Genomic DNA, 24285 nt, shown 5'->3' with positions numbered 1-24285 from the left:
AATATTTAAGCAAGTACTATATAGTGTAACCCTGAACTGTTAAAGGGCCTTTCTACTGTTCTACAGTTGTTAAAGGGCCTATATGCAACAGTTTCGCAACAAATTATAATTTCTTTACAATGTTAGTCAAGGTTTCGTCAACCAAAAAAAATAATAAGATGAAACAGCCTATTATAGCTACTGTACCTTTAAAGTGCCCCTATTATGGGTTATGAAAGGTTCATATTTAGATTTTGGGAGTCCCCAACAACAGGTTGACATGCATGCAACACTTTCATTGTCTTATACTATGCATTTATTTTTATATTACTTGCTTAACGACTCCCAAACGATTCGCTCAACGATTCATTTTTCCAAACCCCTCCTTTTGGTGACGCTAATCTGCGCTGATTGGTCCAGTTGGTTTCATTTCTATTTCATCTTTCCTGTAATGCCTGGCAAAGCAGCATTTGTGAGTGCAGTGCTGCTTTGTGTACAGCGCTACAGGGGAAACAGCTATTTTTACCGCTCCAAAAGCAGCACCTAGTGGCAAAGAATGAATTTGCATATTCATTTATACCAACGAAAAGACCAACATGATGTCAACATGAAACGGTATGGGATTCATTTTAAAAATGACTTGTTTCAATGATTCAGACTCAACTCTTTTCTTTTGAGAGACAATAACTTTACACATGGTGCACTTTGAGATTGAAAACTTTGCAGGATATTTTCTTTCACTTAGAGCTGTGTTACACAATGCATGAAAGATAATTTTCAAAAATCTGTAATGGGGCACTTTAAGACTTATGCAAATTATTTCTGCTGATTGGCTAGTGTCCTTACAACCAATGCTGGTTGTCGGGCTGTTGCTGTACAGCTGCTAAAACAAAACAACAAAAAGATTTCCATATTATGTCACTCTTAATTGTCTATATTCCAACCTGATCTCTTCATTGATGGCATCTAGCTGTTCTTGTAGCATTAGGGCAAGCGTCTGAGCATCTGAGTGCCCGCTGGGGGACAGCATATCGGCTGAGCTGAAAATGGTCTCACGGTCTTCATCATCCAGGTCAGACAGCTCAGTGTCGCTTCCCATTAGGTGAGTACGGCTGGCCCGCAAGCTGGAAGGCTGAGAGCGATCCCAATCCTGCTCCACCATCGGCAGGATCTGGGAATAAAGACATGGATCAGAGCACAAACTGTTATTTTGAGGATTTTACAAATCAGGTTTCCAGATATTAGTGTTTCAGTAAGATCCGATTTGCTCTAAACATTATTATTGTGAATTAGAGAACCTGGAACTTACAATGAAGTCATCCAACGAGGCAAAAGAAAAGAATAGAGAGCAATTCATTTAGAACAAGGCCAAGGTTAGCAGTGACTTCATTTATACTAGCGTTCATACATATTACATGTCAGAACAGTTTTGATTTAAGACAGTAACAGATGGAGATGTACAGTAAATGTGACATTGACACCTTTGTGGGTTCATCCCTGAGGGCCACCAGTCGACCTTTCTGAGCCCGTCGTATGACCCCTGTGGAGGAGTAGTGATCACCCTGACCTTCCACCACTGAGAAGCACAGGTCTGTGGCACTGCCAACATGAGACCTAAGACAGGGTCAACAGAGAGAGGCAGATAAAGAGGCTCAGGCACCTTACCTAGCACATGCTTACAGCAATATCACTTTTCATGAGCAAATTAAAATAGGGTTCATATTTTAGTATATTTAGATAACAAAATACTTTTATCATTTTAAATCTGGATCTCACCTAGGATGTGTTCCGTCTCCAAATGCCCCACTCCTGCGCTTCAGATGATCGAGTTCAGCCCGCAACTTCTCAATCTCACCAATAAGCCTCTCCTAAACAACCAGAAAACACATGAATAATCAAGCAATCATGATTCAGAAATTACAAAACTGAAATATTCAAGGCCAAAAGCTGTTTAAAAATAATGAAAAATATAAAAATGGTGACCATTCACCAGGATATACACTTACACACTTCTTTATACATTCATATAAATATCTTAACTTAAAATCTTGATGTTAATTAAGAAAGATCCATGGACATGTTATGCTCCTCAGTTATCTCTTCCACAAAGCCGTTTGCACTGCGCTGTTTTGTCACTTAATATTTTATTTTGGTGTGTCAGTCTATTAAATTACTTGGTATATAAAGCCATGATCTGCACTTCACAAAAATTGTCTTCTTTTTGCATTTTATTTGACTGTGTTCTGTCCTCAGTTATCTCTTGAAATATTAACACTGTTGCTCTTGCCCTGCAGATCTATAATGAGCAGATATTAATGAGCAGTGGTACTGTACCTTGTTGTGATGGAACTCTTCCAGTTGTTTTTGGGAATTCTCCAGGTCATGGATGAGTGCATTCTTGATTGGGAACAAGGTAAAAAGACAAAAAAAAAAAAAAAACAAAGTTGAGAACTGATAACCAGCACATTTACTCTCCCTACGTGTGGTGCTTCAGCCTGTCCCTTCACATCTGGCCACTCGTTCTGTCCTCTCATCTTACAGCTCAAAATAAAAAAGAACTGGGTTCTATTCATAAAAGCTGGGAATAGGGAGCCTTTTTGTCTCTGTTGTTAACAAGCTATTTCCAAAATATGGCTATGCATTCTCTAGGATGAAGGCATACTATAAATATGGACATAAATATAAATATATATTATTTAAATATTTTTAAGAATTAATTTATAATTTAAATAATTTCTTAAGATTAATGTGCATTAAGAAAACAAGTGTATTTTTTAAATAAAATAATAATAGATCATTTTAATTATTTTAAAGATAAATGTGCATTCAAAATTCAATATTTATTTTTACATTTTATTTTTAAATAAAGTTTATTTTTCTTAGTAATTATGTTTAAGGGGGGGGGAAATCAATAAAAAAAACTATCTGCCAATGTGGAAAATTTTTTATATCTTTCTTGCTTTCTAGCTCTTTTTTTTTTTTTTTTTTTTTTTTGCATTTAAATCTAGAATTTGCTATTATTAGGTCTCGGAAACCAGTCAGTAATGAGACCAGTGTGTTGGAAGGTTATGAATGTTTGTCAGTTTGTGGCTGTGTGTCTTCAATGCTTTTTAAGCATCAGATGATATAGGTCAAATGTGTACAGTAAGTGCAGTTTGGCTACGGTAAAATCCATACCTTATCCTCCAGCGCAGCCATGCGCTCCTTCAGGTGCAGCTGAAGCCGTTCATTGGACTCGGTGAGGAGACGGTCCACAGTGTCAGACAGACGTTTGTTATGCTCCTCGTTCATCTTCTCTCTCTGCCGAGCCTGAGTAAGAGTGAGAGCGAACAGAGAAGACAAAGGCAAGAAAGAAAAAAGGGAAGCACGAAACAACATCCTTTATTTGAGGAGTACAGCTAGATTTGTACATTTTCAGAAGAAAATGTGAGAAGCAAGATAATCTAGTGCCTAGATATGGCTTGGTCTGCAGCGATGTCATAATCAATTCCTGGAGGGCCAGAGCCCTGCAGAGTTTAGATTCAACCCTAATTAAACACACCTGATCCCACTAATCAAGTCCTTCGGGCTTATTTGAATACTATATGTTATGTGTGTTGAAGCAGGGTTGGAACAAAACTCTGTAGGACTCTGGCCCTCCAGGAATTGAATTTGACACCCCTGGATGCCTATGGACTTTGTTTTTCTGAACCAATAGAGGGCAGTATTACACCCTGGAGCACTGTGATCATATTCTAGGAGTTTTATGTCTGATTTTTTAAGTCTGGTTCATGATATTAAAACACATAGATGCCTCTGAGAGTTCACATTTTGCTTCAGCATTTAATTTAAATTCTCACATTTTTAAGGGGGTTTCTAAGGGGGTTCATTTTGTGATAATCTCTCTAGAAAATGAAGAATGACAGTCCTTGTAGTTGAAAGAAGGGGTGATAACTTTTAAACACAGTTGCAGTGGGATATAGGCACTCAGTTGCCTGGCAACAAAATCGTAATTTTCTTTTGGTGGCAGTGGTTTTTAAAATGTAGTCAGCACAAAGCATTGTGACTGTCGGGAAAGAACTGGAGCTAGTCTGAGGTGTAAGTATCAAGGTTTAATTAAGTCTGAAGGAGGATAAGGACTCTCTTTGACTGCTTTAAGTCATTACAACCATCAGCTCACATACAGGAGGAAATTAACCATGCATGAATTATTCAAAATCCAAATATAGCAGCCAATTACAGCTCTGCTCTCACTGGGGGTGGGGAGATTCATCTGCAAGATGAGCTAAAAAATCCCATATTCTCAGAGCAGCAGCATGTGTGTGTGTTTGTACAAGAGTTCTAGCTTATTAATCTTTGTGTGCCTCTGTGGTGTGTGTAAAAAACACAAGAAAACACAACCTAGCACAGGCTAATCAGAGTGGTCAGCCCTACAGTGAGGTCAAACACACCGCCTGCAGGCCTGGTCAACACCTATTGTGCAACAGGTAACACATCTTCCAACACACACACACACACACACACACACACACATCAGCCCTACAGTGGGCTAATGGTTAGAGAGTCGGACTCCCAATCGAAGGGTTGTGAGTTCGAGTCTCGGGCCCGCAGGAATTGTGGGTGGGGGGAGTGCATGTACAGTTCTCTCTCCACCTTCAATACCACGACTTAGGTGCCCTTGAGCAAGGCATCGAACCCCCAACTGCTCCCCGGGCGCCGCAGCATAAAATGGCTGCCCACTGCTCCGGGTGTGTGTTCACAGTGTGTGTGTGTGTTCACTGCTCTGTGTGTGTGCACTTCGGATGGGTTAAATGCAGAGCACAAATTCTGAGTATGGGTCACCATACTTGGCTGAATGTCACGTCACTTTCACTTTCACACACACACACACACTCACGCACACAGTCACGTAACTTTCACTTTTTGTATTTTTACCATATACTTATACTGTTTTAATATAAATCTAATTAAAATACAGACTATCCCTGAAACCCAAACAAAAAGAAAGATTTATACTGTTTTAAAATAAAATATCTTTGTCACCAAACTATGGCTATACATGTCCACTGACTCCTATTCTATTGTTAAATAATATGAACAGATATATTTATATATTTATATATATATATTTACATTTTAATGATATACTAATAAATGTTTAAATAAATATACAGTAAACTAAGATTAATAAATCCAAATATAGCACTATGGACTTCTATTATTTTATTTTAGAACAACTGTTAATTCTTTTCCCTAATAGGAACCATCTGACGTAGGTGATTTCGAGTTTTGTGGAGACACTGTTGCCATACATATGAACATCCACACAAAAAAACGCTGGTGTCTCAATAGTGTTCATTCTTACGTGGACTTAAACAAATCGAAACCTCACGCACACAGCGTAATGAACCAAAGCCATTCACACTCTCTCATTTTCTCCCTTCCGTCATCCTTCAAGCGATCTCATCTTTCCACTATCCAACATTTATCAATCAGTGACACACTCTGCATCCCCGTTTTCTTTTGGTGTCATAGCCCCAATCCAGTCCTCACCCTGCCCAGTTCTTGGTTCTTCTCTTCTAGCTGGGCCTCCAGTTGGCGTAAACGCTCCTCGATGTTTCCATGACGTTCCTCCGCCTGCAGGAAACACTGATATTAGTATAAAGAGCAACAGCAGGGTTAAAGCCTTCACAGATTAGACCCTTCACATTTAAGAAAAAAAAAAAGGTTTAGATTTAATGGTTAATTGCGAGCCATATTTTAAATGAAAATAAGGCTATGAGGCATGAAAGTACAGTTTTTTTTCCCAGTGCATATTGTTGTATGTTTGGCTTCTCTGACTAAGGTCTATAGCCCAGTGATGGCATATACATGGGATCTTAGGAAGGAGAAAGTCTCTTTTTAATATGGTTTAAGGCCAGCCATGGATCTGTATTATTAGGTACATGAGGTGTATGACAGGATGCCACTGACTGAGAATGACAACAGTTGCCAATTTTAATTATCTGCATAAGCAAGACTATAAACAAAACCCCACTGCCTCTCTGCCACTCTGACAAGACATTTGGCTGCCTCAGAAAAACACTGTCATCCACAATTTCAGCTGATGTTAAAATGAAATGTGACTACTACAGAGTGAGGATTATTTAAATTGGCAAGAGATGGAGATGGAAGTCTGTAGAAAAGAAATATCTGCTCTACCTCTGGATGTTTGATGGCTGATGCAATAGAGTGCTTTATTGTATACAGTAGAGTTGTATTTTTCTATTTATTTTAGGCTTTTTTGACACTAAAGGACACAACTGATGGGAAAAGGGTTTGGAACAAGATGAAGAAATAATGACTTGTATAGAGCACCATGACTCAGTGTGTCAGAAAACACACTGCCTGACACTAGGCTTCAGGTCCGACCAATACTATGTTTCAGAACAGCACAAGTGTGATTTACCCGTTAAGTCATTAAGTTATGTCAGTCTTTAAACACATTTTCGTTAACTAAAATAAATCTGAAATCAATTTAAAAAAACAAAACAAATTTAAACTAAATGAAAATGAAATCTATTGCCTTGGCAACTAACTGAAATTAAGTTTAAAAAAGACACTGAAATAAAAAGTAAACAGAAACAAAATAGAAACATTAAGGAACTACAAAAAATTACAAAACAAAATTACTAAAACTAAATTGGAACCATATTTAAAATAACCACACATTGCTTTGATAAACCATGTTAGCATCTGCTTAATATGCCAATAGTTTAGTTTAATATGTGAATCTGCTTAATATGCAATTTATTAATTTTTTTCCCCGATTTCCACAATCCATTTAGAACGTACCAGCAACCCACATTTGGGTCTTGAGTCTAGACCATCATAGAACTTTTAAATGTTTCTCTAAATCATATCTCAGTGGGCTTAAAAATTATTTTTGAACAGCTTATGTTGCTCATCTCTTATCTAATCCTGCTGTGTAATCTTTTAGTTTCAGTTTCCGCCCTTCTTTACCTTATCATTTTGTTTCATCACCATCTCAGAGGGGGTTTTCCTCACAGAAAATAATCTTAAGAACTGACACTCTCATTTTTTTCCTGCTGCTGTTGTCTGGAGAAATGATTGAGTACTCGCCTTGGTGAGGGCGGCCACTCTCTGGGCCAGTTCAGCCTCCACCTCGGGCAGAGTCTCCGCCTTCCTCATGGTCTGCTGTAGCCGTTGATCCGCCAACTCCAGCAATTCCTGAAGGTGTCGTACCTTCTCCTCGCTCTGATAAAAAGACACACGTGCACACAAACCACGCGAAAATAAGACAGGGGGTGTACATTCATGTAAACACCATAAACACCCCAATTTTAGAAGAAAACACAGATATTATATACCCAATACATGTATTCACACACAAACGTAAGATATTAAGACCCACACAAGGTTACAAAGAACTTAAGACATACACACTAAAGAATACATACCATACATTTGAATAGTAAGCACACATAAAATAAAAAAACAAATAAGAGAACATAAAAGCAAACCACCAGTGTACGTACACACACAAAATACATACACTTGATAAATTATCCAAATCAAAATTTGGATTATATGCTCCTGTTCAAAGGTTTGGGGCTGATAAGATATTTATGTTTTTTGAAAAAGTCTCACCAAGTGGTCACCAAGGTTGCATATATTTGATCAAAAATACAGCAAAAACAGTTATATTGTGAAATACTTTTACAATTTAAAATAACTGTTTTCTACAGTATTTTAATCTTATATTTTAAAATGCAATTTATTTCTGTGATGGCAAAGCTGAACTTTCTGCATCCATTAGTCCAGTCTTCAGCTTTACATAATCATTCAGAAATCATTTTAATATGCTGATTTGTTGCACAATAGATATTTCTTATTATCAATGTTGAAAACAGTTATGTTGCTTATTAGTTCTGTGGAAACTGTGATAAAACAACATTAAATTGAACTAGAAATGGTTTGTAACATTATGAATGTCTTTACTGGCACTTTTAATCAATTTAATGCAACTTTGATTAATAAAAGTATTCATTTCTTAAAATAAATAAATAAATCTTACTGACCCCAAACTTTTAAGGGTAATGTACATAAAACACATGAAAATCATTGTGATGTAATGTACTTTTTCATTCTCATTTGCTTAAACAGGGCCACTGCAAATATTCACATGGCCTGGGACAACATTTTATTAGGTCTGGCCAATTCCCCCTGGGCCCAATAAGTGGGCTAGGACCCAAAGCAATGTTCCTGGTTGTTCCCCCTGACATCCCTGCCAGGAGCGCAAAATCACAAACTCATACTATATACCTATTGCATTCAAAACAAACACCCTGTCCAAACTGCCACCAACATCCATGCAGTTGGGAATCCTCTCTCTGTCTCCAGCTGATAGATCTGGTTATTAAAACAGGTAGGCAGTACCTGCTTCCTCCCAGCATGCCTCTTCTCAGCATGCTGAAGGATTCTGAAGGATTCCAGCATGAGTCTGCTGTTTTAGGGTTAATTAAACCCCCTCTGACTAACACACACCCTTCATACGCACACATACAGATAAAACATGACTCTCAGAACATCTCAACTGCATTATGGGGCATCAACCAGCACTGACCTAGAGCTCATACTTGAAATGAACTTCAAATCAGCACTGGCCTGATTCAAGGTTGGTGTACCTGTCGGTAAAGTGAGTCCTTGGTGGCCAGCTCGTTCTCTAGCTTGTCATTCAGGTCATGGATTGAGGTGGTTTCTCTCTGAGCAGCCAGGTAACGCTTTTCTAACGTTGTGATTCGCTCCTCCATGTCCTCCTTCTGTGCCATTGCCTGTTGAACAGGCACATAGTAAGAGAAAACAAAAACTAGGGAATAATTTAGTCAGCATAAAATACATAATTTCTACATGCATCTTATTGTTCCAAATGTGAATGCTTCACCCATGAATGAGTTTATTTATGTATTTATTTATAACAACAGACTTCTCTCTGGTGACATATGTTGGATTTCTCCAATCATTTAGTTCGCTTAAATCCCGCCCCTTTCTTACAATCGATTGTGACCTCATATTTAGACCTGCCTCCATCAAATCAACAACTGATGGATGGAATTTGTTTCATTTGGATGTGCATCACAATATATATATATGTATATATAATCTGCCACTACTTGTTCCATTTCAACATAAATATATATATTATTACGAAAAACATAAAATATTCAGTTTTTTTTCCCCAAGTCAAATTGGTTTGTAACAACATGAGATTAGGAAAATGATGATAGAATTGTGATCAATCCCTTTTTAAGTTACTCTTTTCCATAAAATGAAAGAGTAAGGTAATAATATCAAGCCCCAAACATGACAAAAATAAATAAATAAACAACCAGAAAAAAACCATAACTAAGTTTTCTCAAGCCATTTTATAGCTTTGTGTAAAGAACACACCAAAATTGAAGGCTATTATTCACTAAGATGCACCTCCCTTGCTGTAGCAATCAATATTTAGGATTCTGGCGAATTTGGTTACAAGACCATAATGGCCTGGTTCTATGTTAAGTGGATATACTTCAGCTGTATGGAAAAGAACAGCATGAGCATTCTACAAAGCATCATCTGTGTTCCACTAAAGAAAGTGACACTGATATTTAAAGGGGGGAATGTTCCTTTATATTTCCTAAAATGTTAGAAGGAATGAGTCACAAGTGCATTATTTGTAACCTTCTGTTTCTCAGCGAAAATAAAGCACAGCTGAGAAAATATCCTCACTGCCTGATGTTTTATCTTCCCTGAAACAAGCCCTCATCGGCTTGTCCCCATTCTGTCCCTTTCCTCTCTCCCCAATCATTCTAACCTCGCGTATGTCCCTCTGATGTTTGGTGCTGAGCTCCTCGCTCTTCACTAGGTCTTTGTGGGCCGTAGCCAGTTCAGTCTCAAGCTCAGACATGCGACTGGTCAGGCTGCTGAGCCGCTCTCTGTTTTGGGCCAGCTCCTTATTGGCCTTATCCAAAAGTTCCTGCAGCTCCAGACACCTGCTGGTGTCGTCATGGACATCGATGGAACCATTGGGAAGCCTCTGTCACAAACACAAAGAAAAATTAGTGATGCAATGGAGAGCTAGTTGAGAACTTTAAAACTTGTTTATCCGTCCCCTGATTTCCACTTAGGGTTCTAAAAAAGCTTCAGAATGCCAAAATAAACTTTTAAATAATTTTCAGAGAGGCAAAATATGCTGAGTCAGAGTCTGAAGAACACACTCAGCAAGTTAAGCAGCTTGACTGCAATTATGGCCTCAGGAGTTCAGAGGTTCTCTCGCATGCATCATATTGTGACCGTGCATTTCATCCATCCACATTATACAACCAAACAAATTAAATCCTCCAGACCAGTGAATTTGCCAGCCTTGAAACTCAAGGTTCCTCTGTACATTACTGGAAAGAAAAATACGACCTGGGTTAGATGTATCTTTTTTTTGTCCCCAAAACTGGCTGCTTTCGCAAAACTGAAATGTCCAGTTTGGACTTATAATTAAAATTAAAGGGGTCATATGATATGATTTTAAGTTTTACTTTCTCTTTGGAATGTTACAAGCTGTTTGTGAATAGATAAGATCTCTAAAGTTGCAAAGACTAAAGTCTCAAACCCAAAGAGATATTCTTTATAAAAGTTAAGACTCATCCATGCCCTCCTAAAACACCTCGTTTAAACATGTCTACGTCACTGTGTGGGAAGATTTGCATAACAACGCCCAAATGTTCACGCAAAGAAAGACGGCGTAACTTTTATTCTCGCTGTTGCCACTGCCACAATGTCATGGAGACGCTGTGTGTTTTGTTGTGAAAGCGAAACTACTTTGTTTGGCCTTCCAAAAGCGGACACAACTAGAAATCAGTGGTTAAGTTGTATTTCAACACTGTTTCAGAACAGTTCAAGACAAATATTCAGATGTGTGCAGCGCATTTTACAACGGACGAGGACTGTTTCCTGGAAGAGTAGCCTACTATACCGGTGTTCTGACACATAATGCTGACTCACAGCCTGTAAGTATGTTTTCATATTTAAAGGATTTGCCATGGATGATTCAAACGCGAATTTTGAGCAGTGTAGAGTAGCGCTTGTTGTCTGTCGTTTCTGCGATCCCAAATGCAGACATGGTTTTATGTTTACGCAGCATGATACGCAATGCGTAAAAACACAGTACAAGTCATTATAATCAGTAATTATGTCCCCACTGGATGCTACAACTGCCTCGTTTGTAATGAGTTTTTCTGGTTTTGTCTTGTCGCGCCGGGACACACAGCATCACAGTAAGGGGCGTAATGATTCCGTCACACGCTTGAGGTATTTGGCCAATCACAATGCACTGGATAGCTGGACAATCAGAGCACACTTTTCATACCAATGAGCTTTGTAAAAATCAACGCATTTTAGAAAGGCGGGGCATAGAGGAACAACAATAATGCACAGTATGTGGAAAATAATGTTTTTTTTTTTTTTTTTACCTTAAACCGCACAAACACATTTCATTACACCAAATACACAAAATAATGTTCTTTTTTAGCAACATCATATGACCCCTTTAAATTAAAATTAAAAACTTTTAATTTTAAAATATGAAAATGTCATAACATACATTTTCAAAACTATAATGATCCAAATGACGAGTGAAATAAACAACAAAATTTTTGCCTGTTTACGTAAATATATACTGAAAAGTGTGCTCTGATTGTCCATATATATATATAGTGCCCTCAGTTGTGGCGGCACTGAACAACAATTTTACTTCTAAAGTTTCTCAAAAAATGAAATGGTGAAAATGAAATGAAAATGGTCAAATTGAACAAAAAATTATCCTTAGCAAGGTGCAGGACTTTATTAATGACACAAACACTTTCTATCAAGGAATGCTGTTAAACGCAGTACATGATTTGAAAAACTTGGGATTTGTGTTTGACAGTGTTTTAAAGATGGACAGTCAAATTAATACAGTGGTGAGATCTTGTTTTTTTTTTTTTTGTCAAATTAATATAGCTAAGACTAAACCATTTCTTTCCACTGCAGACTTTGAGAAAGCAATTTCAGCTATTGTCTTTACTCAAATGAATTACTGTAATTCCCTATACTATGGAGTTGGTGTGGGAGCACCAACCAATTTTTGTTTGTTTTTAAGGCCCACCATAATCTAGCCCCGGGTTACCTGTCTAGTATTGTGTCAGTATACACTCCTTCCAGATCCTTGAGATCAGAAAAACAACACCACCTCTGTGTTATTAAGACCAACTACAAATATAAGGGTGACAGAGCTTTTCCAGAGCCGGTCCAAAATTGTGGAACGAACTCCCCCCTCGCTATTAAATCTACTAAATCACTACCCATGTTTAAAGCCATGCTGAAATCACATCTTTTAATAGTGTTTTTATGATGTTTCTTGACTCCTACTTGGTGTATACTACAGGTATGTATTTTTATACTGTTGCAGGTATTTTTGTTTTGATTGCAACCTGTGTTGTATTAAATTGTGCTACATGGAGAAAGAAAGAAATGTGGTGGAAATTACACTGATTTATATTCAGAGTTTAACTTCCACATGAAAAGTCCACATGGCCCACAGTTAAAAACACCCTCATATGCTGTGATCTTTCACTTGCTTGACTTTATCAGAAATTTTGCAGAAGCCTATCGGTCACTCTACTGGGAGTCCTCAGAAAAAACCACATCAGCCTCTGACAGGCTAAACTTAGCTTTAAGTATCTGATGAGCCATGAACCACAGGGACTATCAGCCGTATTTCTGCCCTCCAGGGAGGCTTGAGCCAGCTCTGCAAAGAGACACACAGTCTGGACCACGTCTGCCGTCTCTGACAATTTCTATCTATTTCTGTCTGCTTTCATCCTCCCCATCCAGATCTATATGATTTATTGTTTCCAATCACACATGCAGTTTAAAGTCAACTGTAAATTTACATACATATAAGACATTCCAGCTAAAATTGGAAAAGGCCTGCAGGCCTCACATTTTCATTGTCTTCCTCTAAAGGTGTAATATTACGAAATACAACCTTTAAGGTGCTAACAATTCCCAGGAGAAACCCACCAGAACATGTTTTGCTCTTGCTCTATTAAAATAAAATTATATAAATTATAATAATAACCATCAGAGAGATACCAGCCCTTCCATTTTGAGAAAAGAATATAAAAAATTAGGTCTCCCTCAATCCACATTTCCATAGCTTCTGACTACTTAAATACCTGACAGTGATGATCTAAAATAAACACAAAAAAGCCAGATCATTAGTGATAGCTGGAGGAGCTCTGCGAAAAGATGGCACAAGTAGAGAAATTAAAGAGCTTCACGCACACAGACTGGTGAAAAGTAATTCACACACGGCAAAGTATCAAACAGTCAGCAGGGCAATGTTCCTTCTAAATTAGGAGCGGTAACATTTTAGCTACCTTTTTAGAGTCAGAGGCCTTTCAGGAAAATGCTGACACACAACACTGACTGTCTGACGATCAACAGAATTGGAAAAACTGATGTTAAATCATCTCCATGAAATCAAATTTGGAGTTTTATAACTAAGACTTTACCTGCTATCTACTGTATAAGCTCATCTATACTGTATGCTACTGCACTCCTAAAAGACAACAAAAATAGTCTTTATTTTAGGAAATATATGCCAAGGACATAATGGGCAGTAAGTAAATACACACATTTAATACCTTTAAGTCCTAAATATGTCCTGCCACAACCTCCCGTTTCAATAGGAAATACAGCAACATGAAAAGAAAAGCATGTTTGTTTAGTCTGTCTTTAAAGTTGTGATGAAACAGAAGTAGTGTCAGATCTGACATAACATTTTGAATAAAAATGAATTTTTTTCAACATAAAAAAAAAAAAAAAATATGTTAAACACGAATCACTCACAATAAGCTCTATAACAAGCATTTAGAAAATAGATAGTAGAAAACAAAGAAAAATGGGTAAATTTTCTTTTCATGCCGACTTTAAAGACAGACTTTCATAATGAAACCACAATCTAATATCTGCTCCCAGACTAATTTTCCACATTGAAAAAATCTCTTACTACAGAAAATCAATCAATAGCATTTCACATCCATAAATAAAAGGTAACGTAATTTTTAAACAATGAACCATGGGATCAAAGATTAAGAGCAATTCACGATTCTTCTATTGACCAGACTCCTGCTGGCTGGCTGGCTGCTAGAAGTGAGTCACACTAAGAGACAGGAGACAATTTAGAAGCCTGTGCTGACGGTTGAAGGGCAACTTGGCACATAATCAATGCAGTTTATTTCTCGGTAGCGAAGAAAATATCGCTAACATTTAAAAGTATCTTATGATTACCAAGGCTGCATTTATTTGATCAAATACAGTAAAAACAATAATACTGTGAAATACCATTACAATTTAAAATAACTTTTCTATTTAAATGTATTTCAAAATTACATTTTTCCTTTGATGGCAAAGCTTAAGTTTTAGTAGCCATTGTAACAGCATTCAGTTTCACATGATTCTTTAGAAAATATTCTAATACGCTGATATGATGCTCAAAAAATATTTCTTATTAGTATCAATGTTGACAACAACATTTTTCAGGATTCTATGCTAAAAATAATGATTTATTTGAAATAGAAATCTTTTATAACATTATAAATGTATTCACTGTCACTTTTGATCAATTTAATGTGAAAAGAAGAAAAAAAAAAAACCTTAATGACCCCAAACTTTTAAACAGTAGTTTACTTTGGCATGCCGTTTGTACTGTCACAAGTGAACATTATCATTTACAGACTGATGCACAGAATGTCCTGATAAAGATTTAGCTTTAAAAGGTCTTATCATACATTTAGTTTTTTCTATTTTTCTCCCTCCACTTATAATGCTAGTCATAATGTAGTCTCCTGTTATTTACCTTTCTGTGACTTTTTGAGTGAATCTTCATCTTTGTGCATGTGTTTAGACCACGTTACGAGACAGAATACCAGACCGATACAGTTTTTTTATTTTTTTTTTTGGCGATCCTCTTTCTTTTATTTTTTCATAATTTTTCCCTATTGCTATCCCCGCTGTTACACTTCTCTGCCTGGAGCAAGGGGATCGCTGCCTTGAGGACCACACAAGGGACTTCATGAAACTGGCTAATCTCACCACCTTCCCGTACCGCTCGCTGTGTGTTTTCTATCTAACCAGCCTCAGTGAGCGGTTTCATGCTAGCCTGCCCATGGATGTTCCTCAAGGGAGTTTCATTGCTTTCATAGAGTGGGTGATAGTAAGCTCTCCTACAGTATGTCTCCTGGATCTCCACTGGTTCCGCCCAGTTCGGCTCCTGAGCTCCCTGTTAATCTTGAGTTCCCACCCAGCCTCCCTCTCCCACCTCCTCTACCAGCCAGTTCCTCAGCTCTGTCTCCGCTGGTTCCTTCCAGTCCCACAGCTCACCCTCAGTCAGTGCCATCTGGGCACTTTGATCTGCCTCGGGACTTCGAGTCTCCAGTTCCGCCTAGGCATGAGGATCCCCTGTTTCCACCTCCAGCACTTCGAGCCCTGGACTCCTACTCAGTTCTTCGACTCATCGGCTCCCCCTGGCTCCTAGCTCCCTCGTCTCCACCGTGGCCCGTCATCCCACTGGCTCCACTGGACTCCTTCATTCCTCCGGCTCCACCTTGCTCAGTCGTCGACCATCCACCGCCTCAGGACTCCACTCTTCTGGCTTTGCCTAGTCACTCTGTCCCTCTGGCTCTGTCAGGCTCCTCCTTCCCTCCAGCTCCATCGTGGTCTTCCGAATCCCTGTCTTCACCTCGGTCACCTGAGCCATCAGCTCCGCCATGGCCCTCCGGATCCTCAGTGTCACCCTGTCTCTCAGCTTGCTCCGGGCTCCTCCCTCCGTCTGATCTACCTTGGCTCCTACTGTCTCCGTCCTGGCTCCTCCCTCCATCTCCACCCTGGATTCTGTTTGTCGTCCTCCTCCCGGGTGTCCGTCCTCTGCCTGAACCTCCACCAGTATTGTCTGCTTACCTTCCTGCCAGCCCTTTGCCAACCCCTGTCACCATCCCACATCCACTCCTTTGTCTTCCTCCTAAGTCCCCCTCCACCCCGCCCTTTGTTCCTGTGGCGCGAGGTTGCGACTTCCGGGAGGGGGGTGAACTGTTACATCCTTGGACTTCTGTGTTGTGTTTTCTTTACCCATTTGCTCCATGACCTAGTTTTCCTCAGTTGCCCTGATTAGTTCATTCTGTTCTCCTGTCCTTGTTAATCATCTAGTTTGCTCATTTGTTTGTCTTTCTTCAACTTTTTTCTTCTTGTCTTTTTTTTTGTTTGTTTGTCTTATTTTTGTCTGGTGTTTTGATTGTTTTATCTACGTGTCTGTGGATTTATTAAAGACTTTTTGAGTGGATCTTCATCTTTGTGCATGTGTTTAGACTACGTTACATAATTTTAAGCACTATTCTTAATTTTAATTTATGTTAAACTGTCTACTTGTCGTCCGGTATTGTGAATGTTGCCCCTACGTGTGTCTCCTGCCTTACTCCGGTTATTTTCCCCATCCACTTGTCCATCCTTTCTCTGTCTCAACATGACCACCTAGAGAAACAAAAACACACCAAACAAAGACACTCTATAAATGTTTTTTTGTGTTAAACTAACCTACAGTACCACACAACATTCATGCTACATTAAATGTGGCATAGCACATAATAACTATTCATGAAGCACAGCAGAGGAAACATGAACTTTTTTTTTCCAGTTGCACATTATGAAGATGTACATTTTGGGTAATAGTGGGATTTAATAGTGTTCCTTTTAATAGCATTTGAGTACTGTTCCTGTCTTCTTAAGGCAGGATATGAGTCTTGCGGGAGATAAGATTATACGAATTAACTTATCATTGTGCTTAAAAACCACATGTTATTAAGGTATTAATGAAATACTGGTGGGCCATTTGCATTTTAATCCTCACATATAAGACCCACTGAATGTGAAAATTGGAGGAAGACAATTAAAATATGTACACATTAATTTGCATAGCAGTATTTGGATGAAGGGATGTGATTTACATATTCACAAGGCTCTCTTTATTACAGCTCATTTGTATTGGAGTATTGGAGGAGGCTGACGAGAGGAAGAGTGAGTGACACCACTTTTTAAAAATCCCTCAAAACCCTCTACTGTATGAGAGCAACATTCAAGACAGCTACAAATAGACCGAAGAATATGCAGCATTACAGTCTATTTATCCCTGTTATGAGGACAATACAATCAGGTTTGGGAGGGAATGAAAGGAAACTGTGCTTTTAGAGTTTTATGACACACAATCCACCACAAGGACCAGTTTACTCCAAGTTATGATTAGCTTGTAGTTTGGCAGTTTCAAAGTTGATTCCCCAACACTGGTGATGACCACTTCCTTTTTTTCTTTTGCAGCATTAGGTCCTGTTTGTCCTGAGACAGCGTAAAATCTTCCCGATGGTCTTAATGCAGCATCATGACACCCAGAGGCCACCTCACATCCCGCCTCTGCAGTGCGGACTGCAGCCAAAGACTCTTCTTACTCAGTGGATGACGAAAAAACAGCTTTTTTTGTCGATGCATTCACACATGGTGACTGACCCGTACTAGACAGTTATGAATGATGTGAAGATTTATTCAATGGGAGAGTGTAAAACTAGGCCACTGAAGCATGCAACACTTTTTTTAAATAAAGGCCATGTATTTTACATATTATATATGTATTTCTCACTATAGATTCAGAATATGTATTGCACTTGATGTTATTAATTAAATTTTAAAGGGATAATTCACCCCAAAATTCATAATTTACTCATCCTCATGTTGTTCCAAAACCACAAGATTTTTTTTTCTTTGGAACATAAATAAATGTGTGTATAATAATAATATCATAATAATCAAATAATAATAATAATCAAATAAATAAATTTGATTGCTTCCATTGTCCTCATTTGTAAGTCGCTTTGGATAAAAGCATCTGCTAAATGGCTAAACAATGGTCGCATAATGCAGTTTGTGCAAAGTCTCTAAGTCTGCAGTGAAATGCTGCAGGCAATTATTGCAAATAGTATCTCAAATATATTCTCAGTGTAAATAAAGAAGAAAATACTGTTAAAACTGGATGCTGGGCATTTTGTAAAATAATAATAATAATTTGATTACTGAAATATTAAAATGTAATTTACAAATAATGAGTATGAGTGGTACGTGAAATGTATATTTTGTTTTATTCACAAATGTTACATAGCCAGTTAAATGAACATGAATTAAAAATAATAATAATAAACCATTTAAAAAAGTATGAGGTTACATAGAAAACAATCAGAGTCTACAATTAAACCCATGAATTATGATAATACAGTATGTCAAGTGCATTTGCTTTGTTTGAACAAAAGCATGCGTGTGATGGAAACGGACAGCGTGTATTTCCTGTATGGGGTGACAGCAGGGGGCAGGTGCTCACTGGACAGATGTTAATGAGATCAGCAAATCCATACCATTGTGCATGCATACCTAAACACACACACGCAAAAATAGGCCGTACCTCCTGAGTGGCGGCTGCCAGCTGTCCTTCTAATGTAGTCACCCTTTCAAGAGCCACCCGTAACCTTTCACGCACCTGTGGAAATGAAAAACAAAAGAGACTTTAATAGCAAAATTTACACATGCCAAGCCCTTAGCATCCATTCCACTTCCAGTTATGTGATCAACTACTACTAATGTTACATAGTCATACATAATCATGACTTTACCTTTTTGAAAAGCATTAATTTGTTTCTTTAAAATATTACAACTAGAGATGCATGATAGTGTGACTGTTACATCGTGATGGCTATGATTTAATAAGATAAACATAAGCTTTACTGTTTTAGAGAGAAGCACGGCATTTACACACATGTAGTTCATAATGCAGCATTTGAGAGCGGCTTGGCTCATTCACTGTAAATCAAGCGGTTCTGAAACACTGATATGATGTGCACATAGTGCCAAGTTTCAGTCTGAATCTAGCAGTGCATATTTTTATTGGTCCACAACCCATCAAAAAAAAAAAGCTAGATGTTTACCATTTGAAAACAAAGAAACTGAGATGTAAATACTAGTATTATAATTTTACAGTAAAATGAAATAATATCAACAATATTTTTTAAATATATTTTTATTTTGTTTAATATTAATTATAATAATTACAATAAAAATTATAATAATTATTCTATAGTCATATTGACGTGCACTACGACTACGAAAAGCCATGAATAATAGAGTGCCGAAATTATGATTCACCATGGCAACAGCATCCGACAAAAAGCAAATGAGCCACTTTATGTAACTTTAATTCTTAATCACTGTTATAATATCAAAGGTAAAAAGTGGTAGAAGGGTAAATCATTTAAGTAATATAATTTTTTATGGTATCCTACAGGCAAAAGAAGAAAAAAAAAAGCAGCTAAACATGAAGTATAAAACATAATTCAATTAAGGTAAAGCTTTAAGCATAAAAGGTTCATGAGTGTAGTCTACATGACTTTACAAGCATTTGACATATTAAATAAATATCATTCAGTGTCTATTTCAGTTCGCAGCAGCTTTTTCCACAGAGTTTAATGCTCTTTTCACATAATTAACATTTGACTTTACTCCAACAGCAAGAAGGCTCGAAAAAATATTGAAGAACAGATGAAACAGGAGATGGCCACAATACCAAGTATTGAAAGAATATTAAAATCCAACAGGAAAAATAATAACTGTTGTTTTTGTATTTGTAAGAAATAAAGATGATCAAATAAATTTAACAGCTGTGGTGGTGAAGGCATATATCTCAAACTATCTTTATAACTGGCATCCTTCAATTCCATACAGTAATCAGCTATATTTTAGATGGGTTTGTTCCAAAGAAATAACAGAAATATTATAAAAAAGAGCATGAGAGTGAGACACACTTTCCTAACTGCTCTGCATACAGCGGCCTTACTAATGTATAAAATATGCATGGATATGGCAACAAAAAAAATAAATAAATACATAAAAAATAATCCTCTCCCGATGTAAATGTAACTGCCTACGAATAAATGTAGCCTCCTCATCAACAGGATTCAGTATAAGAGGACATGTCATTTTTTTGTCACTTTCAGAGCGTCTGCATGATGAAAATATGTGCAATGAATGAATGTACCTGCACTGCAAAAAAAATGTTTTTCTTACTTAGCAATTTTGTCTTGTTGTTTCCAGTCAAAATATCTAAAGATTCTTAAATAAAGATGTATTTTCTAAATAAGAAAAATGACATAAGACATTTAGTCTTTTAAGTGTATTTTTCTTATTTTGCAAATTAGCTTAGAATTTTATCAAATTATCATAAGAAAAATAATCTTGTTTCCATTTGCATTAATATTATTTTTCTTGTTTTATGTAAAATGCACTTAATTTAGATTCAAAAATACTCACTAAGGAATGCATTTTTTGCAGCGTGAATAAATGAATGAGGTATTTAAACATCGCTTACAATTTAAAAACAGGGAGGAGACCAAAATAAACTCTGGGTTTAATGATGAAAACCTGCTTCCGACCAGGTTAGGTTCACAGAGTAAGTTACCATGGTAACTGACTCTGAGTATAAGTTACCTCTCTTTCAGAAATGGGCTTGACTTACCCTGCTTTCTCAGGTTTGACAAACCTTCCATTCTGAAATGGAAAGCCCAGACTTTCCCTCATTTCAGGGTTAATGTACTTAGAGTTTTCACTTAACCTCCTTTCTGAAACATGCCTCCAGTTAAAATTCATGTATTTTTCTTATCGCAATATATATAATAAGAAAACAAAATATAGGTATGTCAGTTTTTTTCCATTATTGTGCAGCCTTAATTACAAGATTAGAAAAAATTAATAAAAAAAACTCACTTTTTCATCCAGAGCTTTATGATGCTCAAAGAGGGATTTCAGAGCCTTGAGCACCTCCACCTCACTGGAAACCCCGGACGGTGGAGGAGCCTGCCTCTTCACCACAGTCATCCTCAGCGAACGCTCGTGACGTGACACCAGACACTCTAAGTGCTCCAAAAGAAGCTACAGAACAACAAAAATGCAGAAACACACAAGCACATGCTAACTCATCTAACGACTAGACCTGGATCACATGACCTTAACTGTACTTGTTCTATACATGGTTACTGCTACTCATAAGCTCTGTATAGTAAGATATTATGAAAATACTATGAATTATTATTACAGTTTAAAATATCCGTTTTAAATTTATTTTCAAATGCAATTAATTCTTGTGATGCAAACTGAATTTTCAGCATCATTACTCCAGTCTTCAGTGTCACGTGATTCTTCAGAAATCATTCTGATATGCTGATGAAGTGCTCAAGAAACATTTCTTCTTATTATCATATTTTCTGTATTCTATGATGAATAGAATGTTCAAAAGTATACGGCAATACTGTCACGTTTGATCAACTGAATGTGTCCTTGCTAAATAAAAGTATTATTTTCCAAAAATTTTTTTTATTCGAACATAATTTCTTATTTATTTAATTATTTTTTTTAAAACCTGACCTAAAACTTTTGAACAGTACATAATGCTGACTTGTGCTACTGATAATAATGAAAATAATGGACTGTACCTACTGTATTGAGTTGTCTGGTCACTGTAACACACACAAATATATACTCACCCTGGTATTATTCCTCTCTGCTTTAAGTTCAGATATCTCCTCCTCTTTTTCTAGAAGCTGCTCTCGACACAAATTCAGCTCCTTAGTCAGGGTAGCAAACTCCTGAGAAAAGAGAGAAAAACTGAGATGAATTCATTCATTTGAAATAAATAATGCACACCAACATGGCACTGTTACAGCGAACTAATACACAACACTCCTAATGTGGTTTGACCTGCTTGTTGTTTTTACTCAGAACGATTCTTCCAGGACAATACGGATCTACTCAGAATGATAATAACTCATTCACAGACCTCGTTTATGCATTTTCTTTCAAACAAGCACATATTATACTGTATGTTTCTTACTGATCTATCTTTACAGTCTCCCTTAAATGGCCCAAGAGACAACAAGAATGAATGGTCATGGCCCATAGAGCTCCAGAGGTAGTAAAGCTTTAAAATCCTGTTCAGACAATTACTGGCCTTTTGTTGACCAGGGCCACTTGAACACAGGAGCACATAGATGGATAGCACTCATTCTCAGTCAGCCAGCACAAACACCAAAACACAAGTCTCTTTGTAAAAAAACAGAACACATTATTTTGTTATATATATATATATATATATATATATATATTACTCACATATTTTTTATTCACATATAAGTGGTCACATGTAAATACACTGATGGTTGTGACATCATAGCCATAATATTAGAATGAACCATTTCTGTGTAATGATGCACATTCACCATTGTGCTGCTAAAGTTCACATACGGAAATCCATTTATTTCAATAGAAATCCACAGGATTGGGGATTCTGCATGAGGGAAAAAGATTTCCCCGCTCAGATTTTCCACACAAATTCACTATGTTCACACCTTTGACCTACATCATATTATTTAATTTCAAAAGGGCAAGAGAAATCTTGTGCTTTATAAATACACCTTAAAATAGACAACACACAGCCTTTAACGGGATAGTTCACCCAAAACTGAAAATTCTGTCAGCATTTACTCTCAATCTGTGTTTCTTTCTACTGCTGCTTATGCTGGTAACTAAAAAAAGTTGATGGTAGCCATTGACTTCCATAGCATTTTTGAAACAACTTCATATCCTTGTAACTAGCCTGAGACTTCACTTGCAAATCAATGACATGAAGCTATAACAGCAAATGAGCCACTTTATGCAATGCATCCCACTAACATTAACACTGCTCATTTCTCTAGCAGCATGAAGGCAGCGACACTCTGAATTCGGCTTTCTGCCTCTCATTCCCACCGGCATCCGGGCTGCAGTCTTGCGAGGCTCAATTGCTCCATTCTCCGAAGTGCCCTGGCTGGGCCTCTGGCATTAATCCCAGTTAACCCAGCTGTTCATTGCAGTCTTTTGGGAAACTTTCAGGGCACTGTTGAAGCATGTCAAAACCCCCCCTATTTCAGCATACATGCATTCATACGCTCTTTAATTCAAGTGCACAAAATACTAGGGGGCTGAAAAAAAGAGTAACATGGATTTTCCGTAGATGGTGAAATGAAGAGAAGAACTGTCGTTTATGCTGTGGCATCAGGGGGATATGAAATTCTTTTGCAATGGTGGAGCATTAACAACCCTAGGATGCATGCGGATGTCTCAATGTTTCTTTTTTAATCAATGGAAGTCAGTGGTTTCCAATAGTGTTGTTTTGGACCCCACTGGCTTTAATTATGTGGACAAAAAAGGTTGAAACATTCAAAACACCTTCTTTTGTGTTCCACAGAAAAAAAGAAAAAAAAAAGGAAAAAAAAAAATTCATACAGGTATTAAGAAAGTAAATAATTACGAAAGTCATTTTTGGGTGGACTGTGCCCTTTTGAGCATTACATCTTCCATATGGAGGCCTGTCTTCTGTAAGTTTTAATGACTCTTGATTCTTGCTAATGAAGAGATGACCACACTGACAGTGAGTTTTTATATATATATATATATATATATATATATATATATATATATATATATATATATATATATATAAAAGTATTCAGGCTATTGGGTCAACTATGATTTCCATGCTAAATGAAAACTTTCGAGGTCACACATTGTGTTAGTGTGCTGTTCTTCTGCTTTTTGAATAACACTGTTTGACTGAAATGTAGGGGCAGAAAGGACTGGGAGGGGGAGGAGGAAAAGAAAAATGGGTCAGTGCGTTCATTTGATTTTTTTTTTTTTTTTTTTTTTACAGAAGTGGAGGAATAGGCAGAAAGCAAGTTCAAATCCACTAACAGATGTTGGATCTTCCCGCCAATCATTACAAGCATCTCAAAAAAAAAAAAAACTGAAAAAAAAAAAAAAATTCTAATACAGCAGGGCATGGGTGGGAATGAATGAATGAATGAATAAAACTAAAAACATGTTGTATCAAAAAATAAATAAATAAAATACATTTGATTCCTGATTCAGTGCTGAATTCAAAGGTAAATTGTGTCTCCCAACTACAGAAGTAACACAAGAGGATTTTCTGTGCTGAGGTTTTGCATTTGAAACCCAGGATATATATTTGTATTGTGACTTGTGAGCATGAAAAGCTCAAATCCCTCCAAGTATCTGACTTACTTTCTCATCTAGAACTTTGGGTACTGCTTAAATGTGGTTGCAATAAGCTTTTCAGCT

The 24285-nt window shown here is 37.2% G+C and overlaps 1 protein-coding gene across 1 annotated transcript in view; it reads right to left on the bottom strand.

Moving 5' to 3' along the window:
• The window catches only part of LOC109081825 (liprin-alpha-2-like), a 92219-nt gene that overhangs the window by 12358 nt on the left and 55576 nt on the right, over positions 1-24285 (bottom strand). Inside the window, exons 2-15 of the mRNA XM_042766296.1 lie at positions 21657-21758; positions 20881-21045; positions 18530-18604; positions 16501-16560; positions 12755-12766; positions 9815-10036; positions 8646-8792; positions 7081-7215; positions 5512-5595; positions 3157-3288; positions 2314-2376; positions 1756-1847; positions 1461-1593; positions 924-1150 (exon numbers count right to left, since the gene is read on the bottom strand). Of these exons, the coding sequence (XP_042622230.1) occupies positions 924-1150; positions 1461-1593; positions 1756-1847; positions 2314-2376; positions 3157-3288; positions 5512-5595; positions 7081-7215; positions 8646-8792; positions 9815-10036; positions 12755-12766; positions 16501-16560; positions 18530-18604; positions 20881-21045; positions 21657-21758 (1649 nt within the window). The remainder of the gene's footprint in view (positions 1-923; positions 1151-1460; positions 1594-1755; positions 1848-2313; positions 2377-3156; positions 3289-5511; positions 5596-7080; positions 7216-8645; positions 8793-9814; positions 10037-12754; positions 12767-16500; positions 16561-18529; positions 18605-20880; positions 21046-21656; positions 21759-24285) is intronic.

Source organism: Cyprinus carpio, chromosome A11, assembly GCF_018340385.1.
Source record: "Cyprinus carpio isolate SPL01 chromosome A11, ASM1834038v1, whole genome shotgun sequence".
Classification (NCBI taxonomy): Eukaryota; Metazoa; Chordata; class Actinopteri; order Cypriniformes; family Cyprinidae; genus Cyprinus; species Cyprinus carpio.
The sequence above is the reverse complement of the archived record's forward strand: the minus strand, read 5'-3'. Positions and strand labels throughout refer to the sequence as shown.